This window comes from Belonocnema kinseyi, chromosome 10 (assembly GCF_010883055.1).
Source record: "Belonocnema kinseyi isolate 2016_QV_RU_SX_M_011 chromosome 10, B_treatae_v1, whole genome shotgun sequence".
In the NCBI taxonomy this organism is placed as follows: domain Eukaryota; kingdom Metazoa; phylum Arthropoda; class Insecta; order Hymenoptera; family Cynipidae; genus Belonocnema; species Belonocnema kinseyi.
The window spans coordinates 33,344,202-33,362,536 of NC_046666.1; the positions used below are offsets into that span (position 1 = coordinate 33,344,202).

At 19.7% G+C, this 18,335-nt stretch overlaps 2 protein-coding genes across 2 annotated transcripts in view; one reads left to right on the plus strand and one right to left on the minus strand.

The window, feature by feature from the left end:
* LOC117181070 (lipoma-preferred partner homolog) overlaps positions 1-8,295 on the minus strand; it is a 30,722-nt gene extending 22,427 nt beyond the window's left edge. The window contains exon 1 of the mRNA XM_033373638.1: positions 8,248-8,295. The gene's annotated coding sequence lies outside the window, so the exon portion shown is untranslated. The remainder of the gene's footprint in view (positions 1-8,247) is intronic.
* LOC117181071 (DNA repair and recombination protein RAD54B-like) overlaps positions 1-18,335 on the plus strand; it is an 89,682-nt gene that overhangs the window by 22,207 nt on the left and 49,140 nt on the right. The window contains exon 2 of the mRNA XM_033373639.1: positions 11,404-11,721. Within this exon, the coding sequence (XP_033229530.1) occupies positions 11,528-11,721 (194 nt within the window). The 5' untranslated portion in view covers positions 11,404-11,527. The remainder of the gene's footprint in view (positions 1-11,403; positions 11,722-18,335) is intronic.

Sequence of the window (18,335 nt, forward strand, 5' to 3'; positions counted from 1 at the left end):
TACCAAAATTAAAAAATTTTCTAAACATAAAAATCCCGAACTGAAAAATTCCGGACCGAAAATAATAATAACAATAAGTGTATAAAAATTGAACAAAAAAATCCAAAAACACGTGCGCCTCGAATAAAAAGAAACTCCTCCCTAAATTTTTTTCTGAACCTAATAACTGATTTATCTCGAAATTCAGTAAAATAAATTTTTAAATTAAAAATTCGATTTTTAGGAACATTTTTTGTATTTTTTTCAATACTATTCACATTTTCATACAAAAATTTTCAATCAGAAATATCTTTTTTTCAACTGATGTTATTTTAAATTCAAACCATAATTTAAAAAAAATGTAAACACTAAAAATTATTTTCTTTGGTGAAAATATTTGATTATTTTATTTTTAATAAATAATATTCACTGAAAAAAGCATTTTTTTAATTGTTACAATTCGACAATTTTGATATTTCGGCCATTTTATAATATCGGGAATTTTATTTTTTAGGAAATTTCTAATTCGGGAACTGTACAGTATAGAAATATTTATTTTTCAGGATTTTTCAGTTATCCCATAAAATTTCGATGTAACTAAATGTTTTTAAAATTTTATCATAAATCTAGTATTAAATATCATATATAGGTATATAAATTGCATAGCTCATTATTTCTGCCATAAAATATCTTACACAAAAAAATGTATTGAATAACATTACATTTTAAAAATTACATGACCAAATTAAAAACAAATATTATTTATCATCGAAACGTAAGGTAAACAAGTTTTCAATTCATAATTATACCTGCATGACAAGTGTACAGATATTTCAGATAAATAAGATTGATTAACAAAACGAAAATCATGACTCGTAATATTAGTAGCAAGTATTTTTATTTAAAATTGTCCAATTTTTATTTTAATGGAAAAATATCGAAATTAAATGATTTCAGATGAAAAATTCGAGAATATAAAACTCCCAAAACGTTAAAAATAGAATATTCTGAGATTTGAATTCTTAAAATTGTATTATTTCAAATTTAAAAAAATTGAAATTTTGTTATTTTTGTTTAAAAGTATTAAAACTTGAATACATATTTTATAAATTAAAGAATCTCAAATTTGGATTATTTCACATTAAATTGACTAATAAATTGTGAAAAAAAACGAATTAAATTTTAATAGGATCATTTCAAAGCGTTAAAATAGGATATTTTTAGATTTGAATTTTAAAAATGGGATAATTTAAAATATAAAGGTATTTAAATAATTGTATTATTCTTAATTAGTAGCATTAATAATTGAACAATTTCATTTTTAATTCAAGAATCTTAAAATTGAATTTTTCTTTTCAACATTAACTAATTTACTTAAAAATGAATGATGTTAGATTAACATTTTTTAAATAGGATAATTAAAAATTTTTTAAGCTGGAATATTTTTAGATTAGAATTTATTAAATTAAATAATTTAAAATTACAAAAAATTGAGATTTCATTATTTTATTTATATTTTAAAGCCTTCAAAACTAAATATTTTTAATCAAAATCGAAAAATCTGGAAATTGAATGGTTTCACGTTATAATTTCGAAAATAGGATCATTTCAAAATGTCAAAAATTGAATATTTTGAGATTAGAATTAAAAAGCTGGATCATTTAAATTTCAATCTAATTGAAATTGTATTATTTCTGATTAAATACCTTAAAAACTGATTTATTTTTAAATTAAGGAATCCCGAAATTTAATGATTTCAAATAAAAATTTGAAACAATTACGATTTAAAAACGTTAGTAACTGAATATTTTCTTATAAAATTGTATTATTTCTAATTAAAAGCATTCAAAACTGATTTTTTTTATTGAAGGATTTCAAAATTGAATAATTTTAGATTATAATTTGGAAAATAGGACAATATCAAAACGTTAGAAATTGAATATTTTCAGAATAAAATTTCGAAAAATTAGTTAATTTAAATTAAAGCAATTGAAATTCTATTTTTTTAAATTAAAAGGCTCCAAATTTTACCTATATTATTTTCAATTGAAGAATGTTGAAATGAAATGTTTTCTGATTATAATTTCGAAAATAGAACATTTTTAAAATGCTGAAAATTGAATATTTTCATATAATATTTTTTTTAAATGGATTACTTAAAATTTAAAGGAATTAAAATTATATCATTTCTAATTAAGCGCCTTCAAAATTGATTTTTTTTTAAATTGGAGAATATGGAAATTGAATAATTTCAGGTTAAATTTTCGAAAAGAGGACAGTTTCAAAAATTCAATGTTAAAAATGGAATATTTTAAGATTAAAATAAAAAATTAGAGATAATTTAAAATTCAACGGATTTTAAATTTCATCATTCCCAATTAAATTCTTTCAAAATTGACCAATTTTATTTTGTCTTCAAGAATCTCGAAATTTGATTATTTTAGATCAAAATTTCAGGACAATTTCAAAACTTAAAAAATGGAATATTTTTTGACTACAATTTTCAAAAATAAATCATTAAAAATTTAAAGGAATGAAAATTGTATTATTTCTAATTAAGAGAATTTAAAATTCAACAATTTAAAAGTGAAAACTTTTGAATTTTAATAAATTTAAATTCAAAACGATTAAAATTTGTTAATTTGAAATTGATCAGAATTTTTAAAATTGGTTAATTTTAAATTCAAAGCAATTGAAATTGTATTATTTCTGATTGAATATTTAAAAAATTGGATATCTGGAAGTATCTCGAATATTTTTAGATTGTAATTTAAAAAATGGAAATTTTTTTAATTTAATAATTTTGAAATCAAATCATTTTAAATTAAAATGTCAAAAATAGGATGATAATATGAAATTATTTAAACGCGTTAAAAATTAAATATTTTCAGATGAGAATTTTTTAAATGGATTATTTAAAATGCAAAGGAATGGAAAATATATTATTTCTAATTAAACGCCTTCAGAATTGAACAATTTTATTTTGAACTGAAGAATCTTGAAATTTAATGATTTCAGATTAGAATTTTGAAAATTGACTTATGTTAAATTCAATGAAATAGAAATAGTATTATTTCTGATTAAATGTCTTCAAAATTGAATATTCAAAAAAATTGAATAATTTCGAATTTTGTATTTTCGATTAAATTTACGAAAATAGGTCAATATAAAAACTTTAAAAATTACAAAATTGAATATTTTTGTAAATTTCAGAATCTTGAAATTGTACGACTCAAAATTAATTTTCGAGAATAGGAATATTTCTAAACGTTAAAAATGGAATATTTTCAGTCGCATTTTTTTTAATTCATCATTTAAAATGCAAACTAATTGAAATTTCATTATTTTTAATTAAAAACCGCAAAAACTTTCAAAAATAGGACAATTTAAAATTTTTTACAATTGAATATTCTTAAATTAAAATTTAAAAAAATGGATAATTTCTAACTGAATGGTATAGTAATTTTATAATTCCTAATCAAAAGAATGAAAAATTAATCAATTTGATTTGTAATTGAAAAATCTCGAAAATGATTGATTGCAGATTACATTTTCGAAAATAGGACAATTTCAAAATGCTAAAAATGGAATATTCTTAGATAATAATGTTGAAAATTAAATTATTTAAAATTCAAAGGAATTGAAATTGTATCATTGCTAATAGGCAAAAACCTTTAAAAGTGTTTTATTTGTACTGAAAAATCCCGAAATTGAATAGTTACAAATTAAAATTTCAAAAATAGGGATATTTCAAACAGTTGGAGATTTAATATTTTTAGATTAGAATTTTGAAAATGGGTTCAATTAAAAATCAAATTAATATAAATTGTATTATTTATAATTAAAAACTTTCAAACTTGAATATTGTTTTTAATTCAAAAATATCGAAATTAAATAGTTTCAGATTAAAATTTCAAAAATAGGATAATAAACTGAAATTATTTCATAATCTAAAAATTAAATATTTTAATCATAGAATTTTTTGAATGAAAAAAGGGCAATTTCAAAAGTTGAAAAATCTTGAAATTTAATGATTTCGGATTATAATTTCGTAAATAGGAAAATTTCAAAACGTTAAAAATGGAAAATTTTCAGAGTAGATTTTTTTTTAAATAAATTTTTCAATATTCAAAGAAATGGAAATATTATTATTTCTAATTAAAAGTCTTCAAATTTTAACAATTTTATTATTAATTCAGAATTTTTTAATGGAATGATTGCAGATTATAATTTCGAAAATAAGTCAATTTTATAGCATAACAATTTAATATTTTCAGATAAGAATGTTTTTTTAAATAGATTATTGGAAATAGGACATAACTAAAATTTCATAATTTCTAATTAAACTCCTTCAAAATTGAACTTTTCTTAAATTGGAAAATATCGAAACTGAATGATTTCAAATTAAATTTTCGAAAATAGGACAATTTCAAAACGTTAAAAATGGATTATTTTCATATTAAAATGTAAATAAATGAATCATTTAAGATTCAAAAGATGTGAAATTTTATCATTTCTAATTAAACGTTTTCAAAATTGGAAAATTTTATTTTTAATTGAAGAATATTGAAGTTGAAAGATTTTAGATAATTTTTTTGAAAAATTTGAGCATTTTATTAGAAATGAGTTAAAACGGTATAATTTCTAATTCAAAGCTCTAAAAATTTACCAATTTTATTCTGTATTCAATTATTTCAAAACATTAAAAATGGTACATCTTCCTTTTCGAATTTTCAAAAATAAATAATTTAAAAGAGAAAACTTTTGAATTTTAATGAATTCGAAAGTTTAAAATTTCACATTGAAAAATAAAATTGATTAGATTAGAATTTAGAAAATTGGTTCATTTTAAATTCAGAGCAATTAAAATTGTATTATTTCTGATTGAAAAGTTTCAAACTTGAAAATTTGTAGATATTGAAGATTCTCGAACCTAAATTATTTTCGAAAATAGGATAGTAATTTAAAATTATTTAAAAATCTTAAAAATTGGATATTTTTAGATTAGAAATTTGAAAATTGGATCAGTTAAAATGCAACGGAATTGAAATTGTATTATTTTTAATAAAAATCCTTCAGAAATTATTTTTTTATTAATTAAATAATTTTAAAATTAAATATATTCAGATTAAAATTTCAAACACAAGGTAATAATTTGAAATTATTTCAGAACCTTAAAAATAGAATATTTTCAGATAATAATTGAAATAATTAAATAATTTTTTAAAGAATTTTATATTAAAGTTTGAAAAATTGGATAATAATTTGAAATTACTTCAAATCGCTAAAAATTTAATATTTTCAGATTAAAATTTTGAAATGGATTATTTAAAAATCAAAGTAATTCAAAATATATTTTTCCGCAAGCCTTCAAAATTGACCCATTTCATTTTTAATTGAAAAATCTCTAAATTGAATAATTTTAGACTAAAATGTTGAAAATAAGAAAATTTAAAAACATAAAAAATTTAATATTTTTGTGTTTAGAATGTTAAAAATTGAATTATTTAAAATTCAAAGGAATAAAAATTGTATTATTTCTAATTAAAAGCCTTTAAAATTGACCCAGTTCATTTTTAATTGAAGAATCTTGAAATTGAATGATTTCAGATCATAATTTAAAAAATAAGACTGTTTCAAAAAGTTAAAAATTTAATATTTTTAGATTTGAATTTTGAAAATTGGACTAGTTAAAATTCAAGGAAATTAAAATTGTACTGATTGTAATAAAAATCATTCAAAAATGTTTGTTTTTTTTAATCGATTCGAATTTTCAAAAATAAATAATTTAAAAGTGAAAACTTTTGAATTTTAATAAATTCGAAATGAGCAACATTGGACAATTTTACGTTGAAAAAGAAAACTGATCAGATTAGAATTTTGAAAATTGGTTCATTTTAAACGGATTATTTCAATTAAAGAATTTTTTAATTTAATAGTTTAAAATTAAAATGTCAACAAATAACATACAAATTTGAAATTATTTCAAAACGTTCAAAATTTAATATTTTTAAATTCAAAATTATTTAATGGATTATTTAAAATTCAAAGTAATTAAAATTTTATTATTTTATAAGCCTACAAAATTGACCCAGTTCATTTTTAATTGAAGAATTTTTAAATTGAATAATTTTAGACTATATTTTTGAAAATAAGAACATTAAAAAAAATTAAATACTTTTTTGTTTAGAATGTTTCAGATTAAAATTTAAAAAATAGAATAATAATTTAAAATTATTTCAAAAACGTTAAAAATGTATTATTTTCAAATTAGAACTTTTCAAATTGATTAGTTAAAATTCAAAGGAATTGAAATTATATCATTTCTAATTAAAAGCTTTAAAAATTGAATTTTTTTGCATTGACAAATCCTAAAATTGAACGATTTCAGATTTAAAAAAAAATAAGATTAAGAATAAAATTTCAAAAATAGGATGATTTGAAATTATTCAAAAACGTTAAAAATTGAATATTTTCCGATTAGAATTTTTTAAATGGATTATTTAAAATTCAAAGTAATTAAAATTGTATTATGTTAAAAGCATTCAAAGACCTAGTTCATTTTTATTTGAAGAATCTCTAAATTGAATGATTTTAGACTATAATTTTGAATAAAAGAACATTTAAAAAAAATTTTAAATGTTGAAAATTGAATCATTTAAATTTCAAAGGAATTGAAATTGTATAATTTCTAATAAAAATCCGCAAAACTGAATTTTTGTTTTAATTAAAGAATTTTTAAATTAAATCGTTTCAGATTAAAATTTCAAAAATAGGATAATAATTTGAAATTATTTCAAAATGTTAAAAGTTAGAAGTTTTGAAATTGATTATTTAAAATTCGAAGCAATTAAAATTGTATCATTTCTAATTAAAAGCCTTTAAAATTGACCCGGTTCATTTTTAATTGAATAATCTTGAAATTGAATGATTTCAGATTATAATTTCGAAAATAAGACAATTTTAAAACGTTAAAAATTGAATATTCTTAAATTAAAATTTAAAAAAAATGAATCATTTATAATTCAATGGTACAGTAATTTTATTATTTATAATCAAATGCATCCAAAATTTATCAATTTTATTTTTAATGAAAAAATCTGCAAATTGAATGATTTCAGATTAAATTTTCGAACACAGGACAATTTCAAAGTGTTAAAAATGGAATATTCTTGGATAATAATGTTGAAAATTAAATCATTTAAAATTTAAAGGAATTGAACTTTTTTCGTTGCCAGTAACCGATTTTATTTTAAATTGAAGAATGTTAAAATGGAATGATTTCAAATTTCGAAAATACAACAATTTCAAGACGATAAAAATGAATTATTTTTAGATTAAAATTTTTTAAATTTCTAATTCAAAGCTTTTTAAATTGATGAATTTTATTTTGTATTCATGAATCCATGTTAAAAAAAGTATTATCATCTTCAAAACTTAAAAAAAAAACATGTTATCAGTTACAAAATCATATCGGAATGCTAGTAATTGATAGTAACAAGTGTTTTCCCAATTCCCATTTTTAAATAGAAGGTGAATAAGCGAATGAATCATGCCTATGAATCATACTCTTCCTTAAACATCAAAAAATTTAATTATCAATGTCACGCCCATTACAAACCAGCCAAAATTCCAAAAAGGTTTAAAATTTCTCAATAAATAAAAAAAAAATCGCACTGAAATTTAAATTAAAAATTAAAGTCTTTCAATAAATTAAATTTAATATAAAAATAAAATAATATCCCAATACTTATACGCAGATTGATGCAATACATTTTTACGAATAAACTCGACAATTAAAATAGTAATTATAAAGTAAGAAATAATTAAACACGATTAGGAAATAAAATCGTGAAATATATTCGAAATTTCAAAAAAAGGGAAAGCTTGATGAATTATCGGCAAATTTCGAAGGTGTCAAATACGAAACTTTGTTTTCCCGAAATTGAAGCAACAATTGGCAACAATTTTCAATTCTGCAAAACGTGAATCAACAAATTCCAATCGAGTTCATTATCAGAGAAATGCGTCCGTATATACCACGCCTTGTTCTTTCAGTCGTGTCAAATTTCCGAATAAAATGCACAATTAAATCGCAACAATTGATGTGTGAAGGAGTGCCGCAATTGATAAATTTAGGAGTAAAAAAAAGAATTACTTATCGGGTAGGAAATTGCTTGCTCCGGAAAAAATAAATTCACTATTGTTTAAAAGCAAATAATATTTATAGCTTTTATGTCATAATAAAATGAAAATATATGTACTTACATTGACTTGTCAAACTTTCCAGCTGCTCTGTTAACAATGGTCATCGACTGAATAGCTGTTTTTGTACATAGATGCGAATCTCGATTCTCGATGAAAAAAGGCGGTAGTTACGAGGGGTAGCTACCAGAGGGCAAGCATGAGAGTTCTTCGAAGCGCGAAATTTGAAAAGTTCATTAAAAAATTATTTAAATTGCTATAATCTTTTTTTTTAACACTCTTTTCGCTAAATTTTTAGGGAGAAAAGACTATATTGCTGATAATTAATTTTAGAGGCGAATTTGAGACTTCTGAAAATATATAATTTACCATTAAAATTAATTACAATTTATTTTCAAAAATCAAAAAATAAATTGACCATAATTTTAACTGTGCAAAATAGAAATGTTTCCAAATATAAACATTTTATACTCAAACACTCTTAAATTTCGATAATTCTGAGTCAATTTAAATTGCTAAAAATAAAAAAGATTCAAATTATTGATTAAACTTTTCAACAAATAAATTTAAACTGAACAAAAATTTATTCACAAAGAATTTCAATTAATTCAATAAAATTAAATTGCAATTTTCAAGCTCTTGAGGTTCCTAGATAAATTTAAAATGTTTTCTTATCTTGAAAAACTATTTTTATGAGGAAATTGAGAAGATTTCCAAAATTATCCAAATATTCAATTTACAAAATATTTGGAAGATTTTAGAGCAAATTTTGGAAGATTTCAAAAATAGGAAAAGTTCGAATCATTGTAAAAAATATTTACAAGTTTTTTAAAAATTTCAAAAATAATTGAAGTGTGATAAGATTTCAAAGAATTTAAAACAAAGTGTACATTTTTAATGCTTTTTGAAAAATATCAGAAGCTTTTAAAAGGTTTTGATAGGGTTCAAGAAAATAAAAAAATTTTGTTAAGATTCCACGCAACATTTTTAATGATTTTTTATTTTGAAAAATTTGATTTGAAGAGAATATTTTCAAAAGTTTGTAAACATTTCAAAAGATTTCCAAAATTCTCGGAAAAAGAATCTGGAAGATTTTAAAGCAATTTCTTTGAATGTGCAGAATTAAAAAAATGTGTAATTATTTAAAACAATATTATGAAGTTCAAAGAAAAATTCAAGAATAATCTTTCATTTGTGAAGATTAACAATTTTTTGTACTGAATCTATATTTTCAAAAATTTCGAAATAAAATTTTGGAAGTTTTTAAGGATTTTTTCAAAATAAAAAATTTAGATTTGTGGGAGAACTTAAACTGACTTTTTATTTCACAAAATTAATTTTAAGAAAATATTTAAAAAGATTTGACAAAATGTCCAGATTTTCAAATTTAAAACAAAAATCTTGTAAATTCTACGGCAATTTTGTTTAATTTAAAAAAGTTTTGAAACTTTGTAAGGATGTTGAAAGGTTTCGAAATTAAAAAAGGTAAGATTCCTGGAAGAATTACAAATAATTTTTTATCTTGAAAAATTAATTTTAAAAGAAAAGTTAACAAAATTCAAAAGATTTCTGAGAATAGGAGGAGAAATTGCAAAAAATAAAATTTAAAAAAATTTTTAATTTCAGTGAAATAAAATATTTGACTTAATAAATTTCCGAAATTATAAAATGGCCGAAAATTAGAAATTTGGGGTAATGAAGTTCCTGAAAGTTTATAATATTAAGAAATTTCAAAATTCCCATTTCTAAACCATTGAAAAATTGTTTGAATATGAAATGAATTAATTACTAGTAAAATAAAAAATATGTTCATAAAATAAAAGTATTTTCATTGTTTGATTTTTAAAATTATTTAGCTATTTTTTAATTCTCTAGAATCGAAAATTTGTCTGTGCTTGTAATTATACAATGTTGACTAATTTATAATGTTAAAAAAATTGGAAGATTTTTAGTTATATTATTAATTTAAAAACGTTATTTCACATTTGAGCAATATTTTGAGGCAGTTTAAATGATATTTAGGAATTTTTGAATTATTTAAAAATATTTAAATACTTTGAAATAATTCTGAAATTTTCTTAAATGTTTTATAATTTTATGCAAACATTTAAAAACAATTTTTAATTACTTAAACAAGATTGTTTTTAAAGTTTTTTTAGCTTCTTTTCAACATATCTGAAATCATTAAAAACATTTTTGACTTTTTTCAAGAATCTTGGGAACATTTGATTAATGCCACCAAAAATTTTAAGAAATAAGTGGATATTTGCAATATTTATTCTTCATCAAAAAACTACTTTTTCCGCGATAAATGTTGCACTTAGTCTAAAATTTGAGAATAATGTTTATTTTATAATTATTATTTATCATATTGTTATTGTAAACCTCCTATCAAACTACCTAACGTAAAAAAATAGGAATTTCAAATTGTGACGTCAGCTGTGAATACGTCTGCACGACGAGGGCCAGGCAATAATATCAATCCCATGAGATGAAATTTAATTTTTTTTTAAGCTTTGAAAAAAAATGATTGCTCACAATAAGTTTATTTATTTATTATATTTTACTGTCAAAATCTATTTCATTGAATACTAAACTCATAATCGCAAAATTATCCATTTTATTATTTAATTGAATATCTTTCGAAAAATAAAAAATAATATCCAAATATACTTATGATGAAAAATAATGTTTTTCGAAATTATTATAAAAACATAGGTTCGTCACATGCATTTGACCCTCGTCATACAGACATCTTAGGTACCCCCCACCTTTCCTAAAATACATTCAAATATTGACAGCAGTGCTCCGAATTTATCTGCTTAGTCGCACTGCGCATGCGTCATACCAGCAGCCTAATTAGATGTTGATCGCGCGCTTATTTGAAATGATTAAATATGCAAATGAATATTCCACAATATATAATAATCATAAAGTACCAAAAAATATTATGAAGTACTTAAAATTTAAATTATTAAAAAAAGGTATTCCTTCCTTTGAATTTCAAATCAATAACTTAATATTTATTATTTCCTCAATGATGATTTATCATAAAAAATTGATTCACACATGTAATAGTTTCAAAAAAGTGCGCTATTCACAGCCAATGAGACTGTTGATGCAGTGCATGCGCAGTGCAGTTGGGTAGCCTAATTGGAAGCAGTGGTTGGCAGCACTTGCTTTCAAGCGGTAAAAGGCGTTTGTTTACGTTTTTTAAAGGCCTTCGAAGTCGTTCAAAGTTTTTCTTGTCTTGACAATCTTTTTGTGGTTTTAAATCTCTGAAAATCCCAAAACTATGAGCGTAAAATCGTCGATTATTTAATAAATTACGAAAGCAGTAATCATGAATCGAAATTATCGAGCGCAAGGAAGAAGTACGGCCCACATTCTGCAATTATTTAATAAACAAAAGCCCAAGTCTCCAGAACCGGTCCCGGAGGAAGTAAAATTTCCAGATACGAAGGCAGTTATTGAGTCCACAAATTCTTCACCTCCACAGAAAAATGCAGCTTCCGAACTCAATTCGAGCGATAATTTGTGAGTATTCCTTCTTTCTGCACTTGTTTCTTTTGTTTTTCAGATTCAATTTTTGAGGTTAGGTTTCGAAGTCGAGAATCGCACTTGTCGCGTGCCTTTATACAGTGTATATTTATAATTTAATTATTTTTTCTTAATGAAAAGCATTTGAAATTTAAGAAAAATGTATTAAATGATTTTAAAATAAAAATGATCCAATTGTAAATATTTTAGGTGACTAAAATTTTTGAAATTTTCGAATTAAAGTTTTGGAATTCGAGATTTTTTAATTTAAAAAATAATATAGTGAAGTTTTTATACTTTTAATCGGAAATAATAAAATTTGAATTCATTTAAATTTGAAATGGTCCAATTTTCAAAATTTTAATCTGACAATATTCTATTTTTAACATTTTTAAATTCTTTTATTTTTTAAATTATAATGTGAAATTATTCAGTTTGAATATTCTTCAGTTCGAAAGAATAATTTTCCATTTTGAATGCCTTTAATTAGAAATAATACATTTTCAGTTATTTTGAATTCTAAATGATTTAATTTTCAAAATTCTAAGTTAAAAATATTCCGTTTTTAACGGTTTTTTATTTTCTATTTTTGCCAATTTAATTGAAAATCATTCAAATTTGAGATTATTTAATTTTTTTAAATATTCGATTTTGAAGACTTTCAATTACAAATAAACAATTTTAACTCCTTTCAATTTTAAATCATCCGTTGAAAAAAAAACTCTTTTCTAAAATCATTACACTTCAAAATTCTTGTATTGAAAATAAGATTGGTAAAATTTGGAGCATTATAATACAATTTTAATTCCTTTTAATGTTAATTCATCCATTTTCTACAATTATAATCTGAAAATATTCCATGTTTAACGTTTTGAAGTAATTTTAAATTATTATCCTATTTTTTACATTTTAATCTGAACTTTTTTAATTTCAAAATTCTTTAATTTAATAAAGTCAATTTTAAAGGTTTTTATTTATAAAAAATAAAATTTCAATTCTTTTGAATTCTAATTGATCCAATTTTCAAAATTTTTATATAGAAATATTTCATTTTTTAAATAGTTCCTTTTTTTAAATTTTAATCTGAAATCGTTCAATTTTATAATTTTTCATTGCAAAAAAATTCAATTTTTAAAACTTTTAATTGGAAATGATATTTTAATTCCTTTGAATTTGAAGTAATCATTTTTAAAAATTTGAATTTAAAAATAGTCCATTTTTAATATTTTAAAATAATTTCAAATTATTATCTTATTTTTGAAATTTTAATCTGAAACTATTTAATTTAAAAATCCTTTAATTTAAACAAAATGAATTTTAGAGAATTTTAATTTGAAATAATACAAATTCAATTCCTTTGAACTTTAATTTATACCATTTTCGAAATTCTAATTTAAAAATATTCAATTATTAACTTTTTGAAACGGTCTTATTTTCGAAATTATAATCTAAATTTATTCAATATCTCGATTTTTCAATGCAAAATAAAATACTTTTAAAGCTTTTACTTAGAAGTGATATAATTCTAATTTCTTGGAATTTAAAGTAATCCATTTTTTAAATTTTAATTTGAAAATATTCAATTTTTCACGTTTTAAAATAATTTTAAATTATTATCCTATTTTTTACATTTTAATCTGAACTTTTTTAATTTCAAAATTCTTTAATTTAATAAAGTCAATTTTAAAGGTTTTTATTTATAAAAAATAAAATTTCAATTCTTTTGAATTCTAATTGATCCAATTTTCAAAATTTTTATATAGAAATATTTCATTTTTTAAAATAGTTCCTTTTTTTAAATTTTAATCTGAAATCGTTCAATTTTATAATTTTTCTTTGAAAAAAAATTCAATTTTTAAAACTTTTAATTGGAAATGATATTTTAATTCCTTTGAATTTTAAGTAATCATTTTTAAAAATTTGAATTTAAAAATAGTCCATTTTTAATATTTTAAAATAATTTCAAATTATTATCTTATTTTTGAAAGTTTAATCTGAAACTATTTAATTTAAAAATCCTTTAATTTAAACAAAATGAATTTTAAAGAATTTTAGTTTGAAATAATACAAATTCAATTCTTTTGAACTTCAAGTGATGCTATTTTCGAAATTCTAATTTAAAAATATTCAATTTTTAACTTTTTGAAACGGTCTTATTTTCAAAATTATAATCTGAATTTATTCAATATCTCGATTTTTCAATGCAAAATAAAATATTTTTAAAGCTTTTACTTAGAAGTGATATAATTTTAATTTCTTGGAATTTAAAGTAATCCATTTTTAAAAATTTAATTTGAAAATATTCAATTTTTCACGTTTTGAAATCATTTTTAATTATTATCCTATTTTTAAAATTTTAATCTGAACTTTTTTAATTTCAAAATTCTTTAATTTAATAAAGTCAATTTTGAAGGTTTTTATTTATAAAAAATACAATTTCAATTCTTTTGAATTCTAATTGATCCAATTTTAAAAATTTTTATATAGAAATATTTAATTTTTTTAAATTTTTCCTTTTTTTAAATTTTAATCTGAAATCGTTCAATTTTATAATTTTTCATTGCAAAAAAATTCAATTTTTAAAACTTTTAATTGGAAATGATATTTTAATTCCTTTGAATTTGAAGTAATCATTTTTTAAAATTTGAATTTAAAAATAGTCCATTTTTAATATTTTAAAATAATTTCAAATTATTATCTTATTTTTGAAATTTTAATCTGAAACTATTTAATTTAAAAATCCTTTAATTTAAACAAAATGAATTTTAAAGAATTTTAATTTGAAATAATACAAATTCAATTCCTTTGAACTTTAATTTATACCATTTTCGAAATTCTAATTTAAAAATATTAAATTATTAACTTTTTGAAACGGTCTTATTTTCGAAATTATAATCTAAATTTATTCAATATCTCGATTTTTCAATGCAAAATAAAATATTTTTAAAGCTTTTACTTAGAAGTGATATAATTTTAATTTCTTGGAATTTAAAGTAATCCATTTTTAAAAATTTAATTTGAAAATATTCAATTTTTCACGTTTTGAAATCTATTTTAATTATTATCCTATTTTTTAAATTTTAATCTGAACTTTTTTAATTTCAAAATTCTTTAATTTAATAAAGTCAATTTTGAAGGTTTTTATTTATAAAAAATACAATTTCAATTCTTTTGAATTCTAATTGATCCAATTTTCAAAATTTTTATATAGAAATATTAAATTTTTTAAAATATTTCCTTTTTTAAATTTTAATATGAAATCGTTCAATTTTATAATTTTTCATTGCAAAAAATTCCATTTTTAAAAATTTGAATGTAAAAATAGTCCATTTTTAATGTTTTAAAATAATTCCAAATCATTATCCTATTTTTGAAATTTTAATCTGAAACAATTTAATTTAAAAAAATGAAGTTTGAAGAATTTTAATTTGAAATAATACAAATTCAATTCCTTTGAACTTTAAGTGATGCTATTTTCGAAATTCTAATTTAAAAATATTCAATTTTTAACTTTTTGAAACGGTCTTACTTTCAAAATTATAATCTGAATTTATTCAATGTCTCGATTTTTCAATGCAAAATAACATATTTTTAAAGCTTTTACTTAGAAATTATATAATTTTAATTTCTTTGAATTTTAAATAATCTATTATTAAAAATCTAATTTAAAAATATTCAATTTTTCACGTTTTGAAATAATTAAAAATTATTATCCTATTTTAGAAATTTTAATCTGAATTTATTTAATTTCAAAATTCTTTAATTTTAAAAAGTCAATTTTCAAGAATTTTATTTAGAAATAATATAATTTCAATTCTTCTCAATTCTAATTGATCCAATGTTCAAAATTTGTATACAAAAATATTTAATTTTTTGAAAATCTTTTTTTTAAATTTTAATCTGAAATCGTTCAGTTGCGGGATTTTTCAGTTGAAAAAATTCAGTTTTTAAAGCTTTTAATTAGAAATGATATAATTTCAAATCCTTTGAATTTTAAAGAATCAATTTAAAAAATTCTAATATGAAAATATTCAATTTTTAAGTTTTGAAAATATTTTAAAATTATTGTCTTATTTTCGAAAATTTAATCGAAAATAATTTATGTTCGAGATTCTTCAATATTTAAAAATATTCAAGTTTTCAATGAGAAATAATACAATTTCAATTGCTTTGAATTTTAAATAATCTATTTAAAAAATTTGAATTTAAAAATATTTCATTTTTAATGTCTTGAAATAATTTCAAATTATTATCCTAGTTTTGAAATTTTAATATGAAACGATTTAATTTTTAAATTATTTAATTAAAACAAAAATTCAGTTTTCAAGGATTTTTATCAGAAATGGTGCAATTTCAATTCTTTTAAATTTTAAATGATTTAATTTTCAACATTCTAAACAAAAAGTATTTAATTTTTAATGTGTTTAAAATTTCCTATTTTCTAAATTATAGTTTAAAATTATTCAATTTAGAGATTCTTCAATTACTAAATGAACTGGGTCAATTTTGAAGGCTTATAAAATAATAAAATTTCAATTACTTTGAATTTTAAATAATCCATTTCAAAAAATCGAATTTGAAAATATTCAATTTTGAACGTTTTGTAATAATTTAAAATTATTATCATATTTTTTCTTAAATCTGAACTTATTTAATTTCAATATTCTTTAATTTTAATCAAATTAAATTTTGAAGGATTTTAATCAGAAATAATATAATAATTTCAATTACTTTGAATTTGAATTGATCCAATTTTCAAAATTATAATCTTAAAATATTTAATTTTTAACTTTTTGAAATAGTCTTAGTTTTGATATTTTAATCTGAATTCCTTCAATTTTAAAATTCTTCAATAAAACATGAAGCGTTTCAATTTTGAAGGCTTTTAATTAGAAATAATACCATTTCAATTCTTTTGAATTTTAAATAATTCTTTTAAAAAAATTCTAATCTGAAAATATTCTATTTTTAAGTTTTGGAAATAATTTCAAGTTATTATCCTATTTTCGAAAATGTAATCGAAAATAATTCAGATTTGAGATTCTTCAATATTTAAAAATATTTAATTTGGAAGGTTTTCAATCATAAATATTACAATTTTAATTGCTCTGAATTTAAAATGAACCAATATTCAAAATTCTAATCTGATTAATTTCATTTTTCAACGTCAAATTGTCAAATTTTACTCGTTTCTAATTTAATTAAATCCAAAAGTTTTAACTTTTAAATGATTTATTTTTGAAAATTCGAATCGATTTAAATCGATAAAAAAAAACACACTTTTCAATGATTTTAATTAGAACTAGTACAATTTCAATTCCTTTGAATTTTAACTGGTCCAATTTTTAAAATTTCAATCTAAGATTATTCAATTTTTAACTTTTTTAAATAGTCTACTTTGATTTTTAAATAATCCATTTAAAAAATTCTAATCTGAAAATATTAAATTTTTAACAATTTGAAATAATTTAAAATTATTATCCTATTTTTGTAATTTTAATCTAAAATGCTTTAATTAAAAAAAAATCAGCTTTGAAGAATTTTTATTAGAAATAGAACAGTTTCAATTCCTTTGAATTTTAACTTGTCCTATTTTAAAAATTCCAATCTAAAAATATTTAAGTTTTAACTTTTAAAACTAGTCTTATTTTCGAAATTATAATCTGAAATAATTCAATTTCAAGATTATTCAATTAAAAATGAACTGAGTCAATTTTAAAGGCTTTTAATTAGATATAATTTAATTTTAATTCCTTTAAATTTTAAGGAATCTTTTGAAAAAATTATTATCTGAAAATATTATATTTGTAAGGTTTCAAAATAATTCCAAATTATTATCCTGTATTTGAAATTTTAATCTGAATATATTTAATTTTTAAATTATTTAATTAATAAAAAAATAATTTTTGAAGGGTTTTTATTAACAATAATACAATTTCATTTCCGTTGCATTTTAACTGATTCAATTTTCAAATTTCTAATCCAAAAATATTCAATTTTTAAGTTTTTTAAATAATTTTAAATTGCTATCCTATTTTCGAAAATAAAATCGAAAATAATTTAGGTTCGAGATTCTTCAATACCTACAAATTTTCAAGTTTGAAGGTTTTCAATCAGAAATAATATAATTTCAATTGCTTGGAATTTAAAATGTACCAAATTTTTAAATTCTAATGTAATCAATTTTATTTTTTAACGTCACATTGTCAAATTTTAATCGTTTCGAATTTATTAAAATTTAAAAGTTTTCACTTTTAAATGATTTATTTTTGAAAATTCGAATCGGAAGATGTACCATTTTTAATGTTTTGAAATCCTTGAATACAAAATAAAATTGGTAAATTTTGAGAGCTTTGAATTAAAAATGATACCGTTTTAACTCATTTCTAATAAAATGGTCAAATTTTTAAAAATAATTACGAGGGTAGTTTAATAAGTCCTTAGAATGAAGTATAAAAACAATTTTTTTTGGGTACATTTTTTTTTATTTTTCAACATAATCTCCTTGTAGCTCTATACACTTGGTCAATCGCTTTTCAAGTTTTTTTAATCCTTCAAAAAAGTGCGTTTTCGGAAGTTCCTCAAAATAAGCACTTACAGAGGCAATGACG